The 14,192-nt window shown below is 42.6% G+C and overlaps 1 protein-coding gene across 3 annotated transcripts in view; it reads right to left on the bottom strand.

The window, feature by feature from the left end:
• Pcsk5 (proprotein convertase subtilisin/kexin type 5) overlaps window positions 1-14,192 on the bottom strand; it is a 417,375-nt gene that overhangs the window by 74,985 nt on the left and 328,198 nt on the right. For all 3 annotated transcript variants that reach the window (XM_048429814.3, XM_087908042.1, XM_048429815.3), the window contains exons 22-24: window positions 10,460-10,596; window positions 6,738-6,944; window positions 5,523-5,591 (exon numbers count right to left, since the gene is read on the bottom strand). In XM_048429814.3, the coding sequence (XP_048285771.3) occupies window positions 5,523-5,591; window positions 6,738-6,944; window positions 10,460-10,596 (413 nt within the window). The remainder of the gene's footprint in view (window positions 1-5,522; window positions 5,592-6,737; window positions 6,945-10,459; window positions 10,597-14,192) is intronic.

The following is a 14,192-nucleotide window of genomic DNA, read 5'->3' as shown; positions in this document are numbered from 1 at the left end:
CTTCTTCAATACTCATACATTCAGTGGTGAGAAAGCCATGGAGTAACGTCGCCACTTGTCACCAAGTGGAAGAAGCCCCGTGCTTAGGGCAGCTCTCCTGTCTCTTTGTGGGCAACACAGGCAAACTCACAAACCCCTTTCTGTGCGGCCTCTCTGGAAAACTCCTTTGATTGCTTCAGGGTAGGAGGGTCCCCGTCTAAAATTTTCTTATAAATGTTTGTCTCCCTGTTTGAAACTTAAATTTTATGTATTTTATTGGCAATTGTCTAAATTTTAAAAGGTTTCTAGACTACATTCTTTTCAAAGAATAAAAATTAATGGAATTTCTTTATGTCCATTGGAGTCAAAATACAAGCACAGTAACTTCTGTTTTTATTAATGAGGTAAGGGAGGAAAGATTTTACATAATGTGATTAAAATCCGTTATTAAGTCAGTAGATAAATAGGTGTGGACTTCGACTCTCAGATTATACTATTTCCGTTAAATTAAAACTGTGAAAGATTTACCTGAAGACATCAAGTAAAATTGCTTTATTTACCTTACTCAAATAGTCAAAATAGAACCCCCAAACCTCAGATTTTCCTTTGGGAAAAATGCCAGCTGGAAATACTTGTTAGAAAGACAAAGAATTTGATGTCAATTATTCTTAGAAGAAAACAGGAAGGTTGTGTGTTTACAGCCAGATAAGGAAGAGAAACCTCACTCCATAACAGTAAATATTCCCTCAGCTCCACCCTAGACGATCAAATTCAGTGCTTTTCTCCAGACAAAACAATCACTTTTTGGTCATGGGTTAGTTTTCTGTCTCCTTTATGAAAATATTTCTTGAACCAAAAGGCCTAACTCCTCCCTGGAGCTGGCTGTGGTTCCCATCAACCTGGAAATCGAGTTTTCCTTTATTAGTTGTGAAACACAGACATTAATCTATAGTGTCCCAAATCTCTGAAAAGGAATACAAAACTCTCAAGATCTCCCTAGCATCCACAACAACTGTTTATGACATAGCATAGATAAAAATGTCTCCGATGTCTGCTCCTCCTTGTCCTGATTCCTCCAGAGATTGTCTAGACCCTGCATTGTTAAGATGGAATAAAGTGAAATTCTCTCCAAAGGATGACGTTTCACTTGACAAGAAGACTTTTGGGCAGATCGTGGTAAGTTATTCATATCTTTTAAAGTTCACATTCTTCCCTGCTTAAAATTACAACATGCAACAAACCACAGTTTTAATCAAATCTTTCAGTTCTAATATTCTATAAAAATCATTTTTAATGTATGATTTCTTTTCTTTGATTGTGAACACAATTTAATTAGAGAAAATATTGACTCTGAACCCAGAGTCTCATGAACTATCCCCTCTGTTTTGAACTTGAGAAGCATAGACATTGAGAAACTCCCAAATTCAACCCAGGAAACATTTATACGTAGTTTTTTTTTTTTTTTTTTTTTTTAACTTACAGAGGAGTTACGTCCTGATAGCCATACATGGAGCATACTGTTAAGACAAAACTGGTTTAATACTCATGACCTACCAAACATCAAAGCATATCCGAGAGCCTAGAACCAGACTGTCTCTCACACATTCTCAGAACACTTGAACAAATGACTCTAACACAAGACTATTGTGTAACCAAACATCGGTCATCTCATGTTCTATACTGAAGAATCATTGGTCACACAGCACCCTGCATGGTATTGGCTGTTGACTTGAGCTGGTGGCCTCTTAACAGCTGTGGTTTGCTGCTGCACAGCAATGTAAGGGAATTCTGTATGCATACTGTCAGTACAGAAAAAGATCCTAATTTAAAACCCTAAGGCCATTGTCACACCGTGGTGTGACAGAATGTTGTTAAGCCAGGCTACCACAAGTGAGGGACATTTGCATATCAACTGTGTGTGCCTTAGGATCCTGGGTCTGCTGCTTTGCTTGTGTAAGTCAGAGAGTTTCTTCTGACTTTGGTGTCAGGCAGAAAGATAGGCACATACCAAATGTTAGACCAATGTCATAGCAACCTGCATGTGAAAGGGAGAAAGGGAAGGTTCATTCCACTAGAGAGATGACAAAGGCTCAGAAATGAGGTCATGGTTGAGATCAGGCAAGTCAGTTCAAGAACACATAAGACCCAGCACATAGACATTTTGTAAACAAAGAGAAATATTAGAATTTAAGATGTTAAAACTCAGCATTTTGACTGTTCTTGTCACATTCCCTGGCGACCCTGCTGCACTTGACCCTCCCTCCTCTCTGGGCCAACCTTAGAAAGAGCTTCATTCCAGGTGTGTCTCTAGTGACACAGCCTTACTAGAAGGTGTCTGTCATGTCACCTTCGAATTCCCAGTGCCAAGGTGAGTACCTGGCACACAGCAGACAGACAAAGTCTCCTAAATGAAGGAATGAATTGGATATGCCAATAGCACTTCGTAAAACAAATCGTACTGATTTATCAGTTAAATAGACTCTCGATTTCGAGGTCCTGGCTGTCCAGTCTCTGTTATGGAATTTATTTTCTAATCACTGCACTTTGATCCCATCTTTAGCTATGTCACTGTGGAAGGGTGGGAATAGAATCTCCTAGTGATCATGGTTGCTTTGTCATTGTTTGCACCTGTTGTGTAGTGTCTTGGAAAGAAGATCCCTAAGATACAGGATGCTTACATGGGAAGGGGCTCCCCATCCTGCAGGGAAGCTCATTAAGATCAGAAAGTGAACATCTCAGAAGAACTTCAGGAAGTCCCTGGAGCTGACCAGATTCACTAGAATCCTCTCTTCTCAAGCACACATACACATGCATGCACACACACACACATGTATATATGCACACACATATGTATATATGCACACACATGTATTTATACATTAAGGAATGATGACAAATACTCTCAGACAAGACTTAGAAAAGCTGAGAAGTTTGGAAAGGATACACTCCAACATAGTTAGTAACCCCTTACGTACACTCCTGCAAGTCACGGGCTCATCAAGGTGTACTTGGGTAGTATCTGTACTTTGGTCTCTCATCAATTCTTCATTTGGGATGAGTAAATGCTTATTCACATTCCCATAGAATCATGTTATATAACACTATATCCCTTTCAGAATGATATCTGAGTCTGAGGCAATTCTCAAAGGTACATCCCTTTTAGGGTATTTTAAAGATGTGGAAGGAAATTTACTCCTCTGTGTTTCATTTAGTGAATTTGTTCTGTTGTTATTACTGAACACAGTCAAGAGAGCCAAAATGTTTAGGATTTGTCCCCCGAATGCACACAGACACTCAGCCCACCATGATCCACAAAGATGCAGGCATATGCGTTCAGCATACAATGGTAAAGGCACCAAAGAAATCCAGTTGGGGTAGGATGCCTAAGTGGAAAATAGGTCTGAGATGGACCAAAGTAAAATCAAGACCACCAGAGCATTCATCACCGCTGCCAGCAAGATCTCCTATCACTTCCTAAGAAAGACTGTGATTTGGGGATAGCTGCAAAAACAGAATATGACAAAACACACAATTAAAATATCCACAAACAAAGTATAAAATAAAGTGGCCATTGTTTTAATTGTAGCTCTTTCATTACTTGCATTTAACTTTAATTTCACTTCCCAGATACTTAGAATTTTGCGCATGAATTTCTGCCTGCCACCTTGTTCTGAAAGTGTTATTCCATCACTGTATTTCTTCTCCTTATTCCACAATAGATGATAATGAGAGAATGGTATTCATGTTCCTAATGTCTCAGATAAACTATAGCGTATGCATAATATTTAAGAGTTAAGGAAGTCACAGAAGAGGGGGAGGAAAAATTGTAGGAGCCAGAGGGGTTAAGGACACCAAGAGAACACAGCCCACAAAATTAACTAGGCAGGTCTCACAGGGTCTCACAGAGACTGAAGCAGCAATCACAGAGCCGGCATGAGTCTGCTTTAAGTCCTCCATATATATGTTAGGGTTGTTGCTTGGTGTTTTTGTGGAACTCCTAATAACACTTGGGGGTGTCTCTGACTCTTTCACCTGCTCTTGGGACCCTTTTCCTCCCAATGGGTTGCCTCATCCAGTCATGATATAAGGATTTTTGACTAGTCTTATTGTATCTTGTCATACTGTGTTGGCTTGATATACTTGAGAGGCCTGCTCTTTTTTGAAGGGAAATGGAGGAGGAGGAGTTCTGGAGGAGAAGGGAGAAGGGAAGCAAGGAGGAGTGGAAGGAGGGGAATTATGATTGGGATGTATTGTATGAGAGAAGAATAAATAAACAGACAAACAAATAAGTCTAGTAGGTAAGGCCAGTAAGAGGTATGCTTAGCTGCAGTGTAATCTAACAGTTCACAAGTGATCTATGGAGTTACTGCGATGTTCCCACTGAACAGCTTGTTCTGCATCCTGACAAATTTCCCATGTGATATGTGCATAGTAACATCTTAGAGGCATCACAGGCCTCCACAGAAGTCCCCCAAAGTGAAACGTCTTTGTTCCCACTGGGATTTTCCTTTACAGATTCTATATGCTGTTTTCTATATGCTGCTTAGACTTATATAAAAGAGCAGTCTTGAAACCACAGTCCCCCTATTTTATGTTTTTCATCAAATCCACTGATGCTGTGTGCTATAAATCAACCCCATCTTCTCCTTTACCACAGAACCAGCAGCATGAGAGGAAGAGACAAGGGAGCCACAAGCTTGAAGTAGAGAGTATGTATGCTTTTGTTGAGTAACAGGAATCTATTTATCAAAGAATTAATTAATTTAGTATACAGCGTTCTGCCTCCATGTATGCCTTCAGGCCAGAAAAGGTACCAGGTCTCATAACAGATGGTTGTAAGCCACCCTGTGGTTGCTGGGCACTGAACTGAGTAACAGGAATTTTGACTTCACCATCACCATATTGTCTTAGACTCCAAGCAATGGAGTCATTTTCACAAAAGGAGATCTCCCCGTCTCTCTACCCACTATAGTGTTAACAGGCATTTGTTTGTCATTGTTTGCCAGCTCCATAAAGAAGAGTTCGAGTGCCAGGGGCAGACATCGCCATCCTTTCTTGAGCTTGACACTATTGCCTCACAAGCATCTCCTCACCGTGACATTGTCTGTACTGGGGATAGTGATGGGGTCACCATGACATTGTCTGTACTGGGGATAGTGCTGGGCACACTGTGACATTGTCTCTACTGGGGTAGTGATGGAGACACCATGACACTGTCTATAATGGGGATAGTGATGGGGTCACCGTGACATTGTCTGTACTGGGGTAGTAATGGGCACACCGTGACATTGTCTGTACTGGGGTAGTGATGGGGACACCGTGACAGTGTCTGTACTGGGGATAGTGACAGGGACACCGTGACATTGTCTGTACTGGGGTAGTGATGGGGACACCGTGACATTGTCTGTACTGAGGAGGTACAGTGATGAGGACACTGACAAGTACCTTGATGACAAGACTCCTTGGTGAAGCGGTGGCAGCAGCATGTATGACAAGGGACACAGCTCTTTAAATGTTTTAAGTAACAAAGGAACATGACATACCCACAGTGCATCCCAGACAGCCTTCCTCACAAGGCATGCATTCTTCATACTCAGAATCCTGGAATTCACCTGAACAAGGAGAGGGATGGAAAACACCACTTAAAAGCCACTGGGAGAAGCATGTTTACTGCTAGAAAAACATGTCTAGTGTGTGGTTTATTTCTATGTGAATCACAGAACAATTATGAAACCTGAAACCATCTTGAAGAAGGATGTCATGTGTTTTAAAATCCCGTATTAAATTAATAGACTGCACTACTCAAGAGGGCACAAATAGAGCAGACCTAGCCTATATTCCACATAACTGGTCTTTTTGCTTGCTTGTTTCACTTTGATTTTTTGCTGTGTAGCTCTGGCTGACCTATAACTCACTACGTAGCTTAAGTTAGCCTTAAACTCATTGCTTCCATTTCCTGAGTACCGAGATTCTAACCATGAACCCCCATGGTTGGTCATATAACTAACTTTAAAGTAAAGCTAGTAGGTCAGATTTATTCAGTAAATCAGTTCTGTGTCTAGGAAAATGGAATTAGATATACAAAGATTAGACTCTATATCTGACTTACCAAACATGTTTAAAATTAAAAAAATATTTTACTGTCTCTGAGACCAGGAAGGAGAAATAGAAGGGGTGCTTAATTTAAAATATCTTAAAATCATCTTCAGACATGGGCTAGCCATAGTCCTTACATAGCAGAGTTCCTACATGTAAGAAATCAAACACAATCAATGCTGCTAAATTTGTCAACTTCCAATATAACAAAGAAATCAATCAGTGAGAACAACATACAACTTACAAACCATTCAAAAATTTCGAGTAGATTTAAGTACACTGAATCTCCATGTTTCTCATGGGCAGTCCTACTTGGTTTTATACTTGTTTCTTTACAAATAAAGCCCCAAGGCATGGATAAATTAGGTATAAGTTTTGCCCACAGTCCCATATCTAGTAACCGAGAAGACGAAAACTGTTGGCCAAGACTTTGAGATTCTGACCTCAGTTTTTCTCCTGCTGCCTGGGAGCTGTGGGCCTGGGAAGAGGGAAGGGGAAGGTACCTGCAGCCCCACTTGCTAACTGAGCTATTCAGAGTCATTCTAAGTGTTCATAACAACACTATGATAATTGGCAGTAGGTAGTCCAACCCTCCCCCATGCCCGAGGTATAATCTGTCACCCCATGTCCTGGTGCTGAGTAGGACCCCGTAGAAGCCTTACCTAGTCCACACTCCAGCCTCTGGCAGGTATGGTTGGTGGGCACAATGAAGTAGCCACTCATACATCGACTGCAGACGTGCGGATTGTAGCAAAGCTCACAGTTGTCTGGGCAGGGCAGGCAGGCATGTCCCTTGGCAGGATAATGGCCCACAGGGCAGCTCTCCCGACATTCTCCCTGGTATAGGAAGCGCTCCCGACCATGCTTGTCTGACCAGTCAGAGGGGCGAGGGAAAGAGAAAATGCAAAAAGCAGCCATGGAGCTCATATAATGTAAGATGTTTTATTAAAAAGAGAAACAACTGAGTGCTTTTGTTCCTAAGGGACCAAGAGCAACAGAATGGATTTAATAAAAAAGTGTAATATCTATATCCTTATCGCAGAAAAGTTTTCCTTGCAGGGAATCATTTTACACTATTTTATGTATTTGAGTGAACAGCTTCTATTTGGGATGTCATTGCAAAACCACCAGCCGTGTTCTGCGGATTGCTACAATTCAGAATGTGTTCAACTTTCCCAAGGGCTCCTTGGGGTAAAGGTAGATCCGTTCAGACTTGGGGGTTACAGAGATGCCATAAAAACAAACACGTGCTTCGTGGCAGGCACACTCGATAGAAGTGTAATCTTACAGTGATCTGGAATCACTAATAAAGTCACATGCTTGTGCTGACTAATGTCTGGGTTTTTGCAAAGCCACTAATTGTTCAGCCTTATTGCCACCCTAAATCAAGCACACCTCCACAGCTCCACAACTTCACATCGTCCCTAAGGGGTTTAGTCTGTCAACACTGGGCATTATGAGCAAAGAATCTGCCATTTCCCAGCAATGACAGATCATGGGAATTTGTTCCTGGAGAGAACAGAAAAATCTAATCAGTAAGAAAAACATCAAGATCAGTTACAGAGGATTTTGAACAGCCTCAAATATTTTTTTCAAAACAACATTAAGATTAATATTACATATCCACCTAGGGGCCCCTTACTCCCAGTTTTGGGTGGTCACAGTGCTCAGCACGCTCTGGGTAACCATCGACTCATTTCTCCTGAGATCCAGACTTCCCAAATGGCCTCACGTCTGAAGAACAGCTGATCTATGTTGCCTTGAATTACCTGGGTCTAACATTCACTCAGTGTGTCAGCTGCCACACAGAGATCCGACACTGCCCACCAGGCTGCAGGGACACTGAGTGTGTGTATAAAGTCAGCAGAAACCCCTTGTTGCAAGGACAGGAGTGGAAAGTCAGTATGATGTTGGACTGAACCACGTGAGCTTCCTGACATTTCAGCCGGTAACCTCAAGGCATAGATTAGCCCTGCTGTGTCAGCACGAGCTTTTGATGTAAAGAGAGCGTGTTAAATAGAGCTTGATAAACAATTGCCCTCTCCAGAAAACCCCTGCTTACCACATATGGAAATGATCTGTGGCAGCTTTTTGACTGCTCATTTGGCCCTTATCTGAGAGTTTCTTATTGTCCAGTACGTGAGGACCAACCTCCTTATTATTCTTTAAACTCCTTGACAGTGAGTCAGCTGTTCCATTGCAGTCACAGAAATACCAAACATAAACACATAAGGGGACAGATGGAAGGCTTATCCTGGCTCTCAGTTTCAAGGGTGTCAGTGCATCATGGCAAGGAGGGCATGGTGGAGCAGAGATGCTCACTTCCTGAAGTCACACAGCAGAGAGGATTTCCCCCACTAAGTGGTTTTCTCATCCCTCACCCCTCCATCTGGACCCCAGCTTATGGGATAGGATAGCCTACATTAAGGGTGGAATTTCCCTCTTAGTCGATCCTCCCTGGAAACCTCCAGAGATTTCCTTTACTAATCTATGAGGCATTTCTCAATCAGGCCAAGTTAGCAAACACTTAACCATCACACATCATGCTCCCATTTACTATATTCTCTATATTCTCCATTGCTTCTAATTGTAACTTGGGCAAAGGAGGGAGACATTTAATATTTAAGACGATAGATGAGATGCAGCCCTTCAAGTATAAAATTTGGAAAAATGTCAAAGTCCTTTTCATGTGGTCTGGTACAAGTAGTAGTAAGATGCGAGACTATTTGCCATTTGCTTAGAGTCTGAACTTTGTTCTACTGTGTGACATATGGTGAGATGTGGAGTGCTGGATGGGAAAGGAATTGGAAATGCTCGTTTGTCCTTTCTTTTTAATCAAATAAGAAGAGGCTTAAAGAAGTGAAGTGACTATTTTAGTGTCTTCTAGTTAGTGAGAAAGCTGGGGGCTGGGGATGTGCCTCAGTTGTAGGGTACTTGCTTAGCATATATAAGCTTTATGTTTGAACCCCAGTATCGCATAAAACCAGGCATAGTGGTGCATGCTTGTAATCCCAGCATTTAGGAGGTAGGAATAAGAAGATTAAAAGTTCAAGGTTTTCCTAAGCTACATAGAGAGTTTGGGGCAGTTTGAGACACAGGAGGCCTTGTCAGAAAACCATCCATCCATCCATCCATCCATCCATCCATCCATCCATCCATCTACCCAAGCATCCATCAATTGAGGATGTTGGTGAGTTGTACATTTCCTGACTGCTAATCTTGAGGGTCTTCCTCCTGAACCATGGATTCGCTCCCTTATCTTCTGTATGTACACAGTCTGCATGCCAGATGCTGCCTCATGTTCAGAGTGCTGTAGAGAACAGGTCAGAAAATGTTCACCGCTCCTCTAAGGCACAGAGCCCTATGGACAAGGTGGATATTAAGAGTGAAAAGTAAGATGTGTGAGAGGGAAGTGCAGGGCTCCCATTTTCTGTGTTCCTATCAATCTGAAATGTTGACACTTATTGTTTCATTTTTCTTGGTTTTAAATAAAATAAAAAAGAATAAAATTAATCTCTTTCACTAGACAAATGGCATAAATATAGTGGATAAGATGCTAACAGTCACGTCAGGGTCAGCCCCACACAGCGAGGACTGTGGGGAGAAGCAGAGTAGCCTGTTTGAGGCTTCCCCCTGACAAATCGCTGGGAAAGGTGGGTCTAGTGCAATCACACATCATCCAGCGTTTCAGCAGTGATCAATAATTCACAATTCTTTTCTTTAAAATTGCACAAAATTTAAATTTGCCTCATACTGAAACTGTACTGACTCTCTAGGCAAAATAATGTGATTCCGGTTCACATGAAGACAAAACATGATAGACATAAAACAAGGCTGGAGCAGGGTCAAGGGTTCAACTGTAGAGGAAGTTGGAGGGCATGGCCTCCACTCCAGTGGTGGCAGATACTCCGAGAGTAACTCAGACTGGCCCAAAAGGTCACATCTGCCATGAGTGAACTGATTGCTTTGTCTTTTAAATGGCGTAGCTTGGCTCGGAGACCTGACATAACCTTTAATGTATTATTGGTTTAGGGACCGCGAGTCTTGCTAATTCTCTAGCTTTTTGGGTCTACCATAACAAAGCTTGACTTTACTGTGCCTGCCGTGCTTGACAACACACATAACAGACTTTCCTCTAGCTTCCCTAGAAAGAGTTCTCTTTGCTTCTCTCATCTCCTTAGGGGCGGTGAGGCGACTGTGCGATTATGTGAACGAGGTTTGTGTGTTCTGAAGGCAAAAGAGTCTTCAGGTTGTTCCGGTGGTGTAATGAACAGCTGTCTGCTCTGAACCTCACGCTCCCTCACGAGGCTTCTGAGCCAAACCAAGGCTGGCTTGTGAGAGAACAGACCCAGCGGAGGGAGGAGCCAGCAGCGATTGCCCTTACCTGCTCCGCAGGAGGTACAGTTGGAAGGCCCGCTTCCTCGGCACCCTTGGCAACTGTGGTGGCACGGATGGCATTGCTTCTTAAATTCAAACTTCCACAAGGGGCAATTCAAAATGCAGCGGCCATCATCAAAAACCCTGGTGGAAAAGCAGGCAGTTAGAGTTCATCTGGGTCACTTTTCGGAAGGACCCAAGAATCAGAACACGTGGTATGCATGCTTCGCTGTACGGATTTGGTCTCATTGTCCCAAAGAGTGATACCTGGGACTGGTCATCCCAGGGCATGTGAGATATTAGTCACATAACCATCCTTGCCCCGAGATGTGCATCCAACAGTCGGCAAACCAGAAACTGGTGAGGGGTCTGATCCCGAATCTGCTTCCAAATAAACTAACTGGACTCATGCGGATTAAGGTCATTATTGAAGGCTCCGGGTCAAATTCAGCCAATATCAGATACAGTCTCTGACTTTCAGGGTGCTAACTGGGCCTCTGAATCCAGAGGCATTGGAGAAGGCATTCTTTCACCATGCCCAAGGCTGGTAAGCGGTGTGTCCTGTCTAAGTGCCCTGGGAAGAGTAGAGTGAAGCACTATTCGGAAGGCTGGAGGCCACCCACGAAGTTGCCTTACGCACATCACAAGTTCTAAATGAACTCGGATTTCATTTGCTGGTATGTGGAGTCCTACAACCTCTGTTTCTAGATCCTGCTCGCAAACACCCACAAAGGCCTGGTGCAAAAGTTAGAAAATGGGCTTCTCAAACCTTTGGTTTTACATGTGCATGATATACATCACGATGCCGTTGCTAACATTTTTGTGTTTGGGCTTCATCTTTCTTTGCCGAGGAATCATAAGAGCAGATGGGATTAAGTCAACCAAGTCCAAGCATTCTGCTCGGAAAACACAAAGTGTTGATAAGATAAACATAGGAATCAGATAGGTAGTGTGAACAGATGAAGGGTGTTGGGGTTGCACCTCCAGAGTTTGTAATTCAGTCGAGCTCAGGGAAAAAAGATTGAAAACTTTCATTTCTGACAATTTTTCTGGTGGTGCTAACATTACTGATCCAGAGGGCACACATTTGAAAAGCTTTATTGTGTACTCATTATTTAAAATTTTGCTTGGACCTGCACGCAGCGATTGTCTATGTTAATGAAGCACGGTGTGGTATTTCAGCACATAGGCTTAGCATCTACTGATGATGACATCAGGGCAGTCACCATTTCTCCCTCCTTATCATTTCTTTATGATTGGAGTCCTCAAGCTCCTCTGGTCTGAATCTTTATAAAATCTACAATTGGGGATTGTGGCCTGCAGCGACTCCGCTATGCTGTGTGGTGCCTAAACTTTCTCCTCCCTCTTACCCAATCTTTCTCTGTCACACGTCCCTCCCCACCCTTCTCACCTCTAACAATCACTGGTCTACATTCAGTTTGACTAGTTCTGCTCTCCTCAAGCCAATGTAAGAATATGCAGTACTTGTCCTAGTCTGACATGTCATTTAACACAATATCTTTTGGTTCCAATCATTTTGCTGCTAATGTCAGGATTTCACTCTTTATGATTGAAAGATAATTGGTTGTGTTTACATACTCCATTTCTTCATCAATTCATCTGTCATTTGGGTAGCAAGATTCATTATGTATCGTAGCCATTGTAAATGGGGCGGTCATAACGCAGGAGTTCTGATGCGCCTTTGGTGTGCTTGCACCATTTTCTGTGGATCCTATAGACATTACGTGGAAAGTCACTGCGCTATGAACATCTGGATTGCTGTGGCGCTTAAGAACTGAGTCCGTGTAATGCAGGCATTGCCAAAATGGGGTCTGGTAGACTTTCCTAAGAGTCTTAGTCTTGCTGGTTATAAGGTTAACTGAGTGCAGACCATGTCCCCAAGAGTATAATTGTGCTATCAAATCTAGGAGCGGAGGGGGCAGCAAAGAGAAGGAAAATTTCCTTGTCTATACCACCTCTCAGCACATTAGACATTACACAACACTGTCGGCGGAAGCCTCCAGGAATTTACTCCTGTGGAGGCACTAGCTTCTTTAAAGCCCACTGCTTACAGGGAGTCAACCATTAGCTGGGGAGCTGGCTATATCAATCCCAGAATTTCAACCATTAGCTGGGGAGCTGGCTATATTAATTCCAGCATTGGAAGAAATTGGGGGGTAATGCATCCTTTCCCTTCGCTGTGCCATTTGCATCAGTCTGGAAATAAAATGGGATTCAAGTCCACAAGCAAACACAGAAGGTCACCTTACTCTTGGCTCCCTGGTCCCTCAGTTTCTTCTCACCAAATTCAGCACCACTGGAAACAATCTACTTCTTGGTCTTCTGCAGAGCGTGTCCCAGCTTTAAGGCAACACTCACACACATGGCTGTCCATGTCAAAGAAAGATGGGAATCCTAACAGAAGACCTGGTGAGTCAGGGCTGTCTGTGTGTCGATTGCTAGCTTGGCCTAATTAAAGTCATCACAAGGCATTTCGTGTAACTAGTATTTCAATTCAGCAAAAACTTGATAAAAAGTCTTTTCTCCCTCTATTTTCATTGAAACAGATCAAATGGAATGTTTAAGGCTGTGTAAAAGCAGAGGTAACTCCCAGATGCTTTTATTTAGTTTTATTTACCCTACTCCTGCAAGACTGGGCTAGGAAGTGAGCCTAGGCAAAGAGGACCACAGCATTTCAGGGCTGTGCATGTTCCATAAGGAGCTAAGGGATTATTGCTTCACATTCCAAGTTGTCTTTACAGAGCTGAGCAAAAGGTTTATAGAAATGCAAAAAGAAACCCCCAAGATGTGAAGGTGATTTCTAAATTTCTGCTTTTCATCAGGACTCGTGGATCACACCTCTCCTCTTAGCACTGGAGAAGTTGAGGCACGAGGATTGCTATGAGTTTAACTCAGGCATAGGCTGCCCAGGGAGTGTCAGGCCAACCTAACTTAAAGAGTGGGACTTTATCTTTATTTTATTTTTTATTTTTTTTTGCTGGTTTTTGGTAAAAACAACTTCAGAGATAAATTCTTAAAAATATTGTAGAAAATTTAAATAGCTATAAAAGTATGTATTGCATATGTAAAGGATAATTGCTCTCCCCCATCCCATGTGTGTATCATTCAGCTTCAACAGTTGTTAACCTGGCTAATCTTATTTTCTCTCCACTGATTTACTCATTCATCTTTGAAGCTAACCCGAAGGTTAGTGTTAACATTTTTGTCACAGGTGGAAGTTCTCCGAAGATGGTCTTTGTTTTCCAGGAACTAAAGGGATCCAACAGCAAAAGAACCGGAAAAAGCTCCGAGACGAGCCTCCAGCTTATCTGTCTCCTGTTTTAGGTCCAGATCCATCTTTGCTGTTTTCTGTCCTCTTTTGTTCTGGAAGCGAGCCCACTAAAAATTCCATCTCAGGGTCACCAGTTATCCTCATTTGGGAGGTAGAATCCCCACTGGCCTCCAGTTAGTTTTAAACAAGAGGGAGCATCATTAGGAAGTCTAAGGTTGGGACAAGAGACTGGACTCTTCCACCCAAGCTAGCTTCTTTCTTCTATGGCAGGGCAGAGTCTGTGTCCTCTGTTCTTCAACATCTGGCAAATCTACCTCTTCACAGGTCCAACCCTTGCTTTAAATCTAGGGGTGTTGAACTTCTCCCACCATTTCTTGCTTTGAGCATCTCAGCATCCTTTGGCTGTAACCTCAACGGCAGGGACAGTGTCCTAAAGAGCTGTTAGACT

The sequence above is a fragment of the Myodes glareolus genome, chromosome 7 (assembly GCF_982192425.1).
Source record: "Myodes glareolus chromosome 7, mMyoGla1.1, whole genome shotgun sequence".
Classification (NCBI taxonomy): domain Eukaryota; kingdom Metazoa; phylum Chordata; class Mammalia; order Rodentia; family Cricetidae; genus Myodes; species Myodes glareolus.
This window is presented reverse-complemented; position numbering and strand designations above follow the sequence as displayed.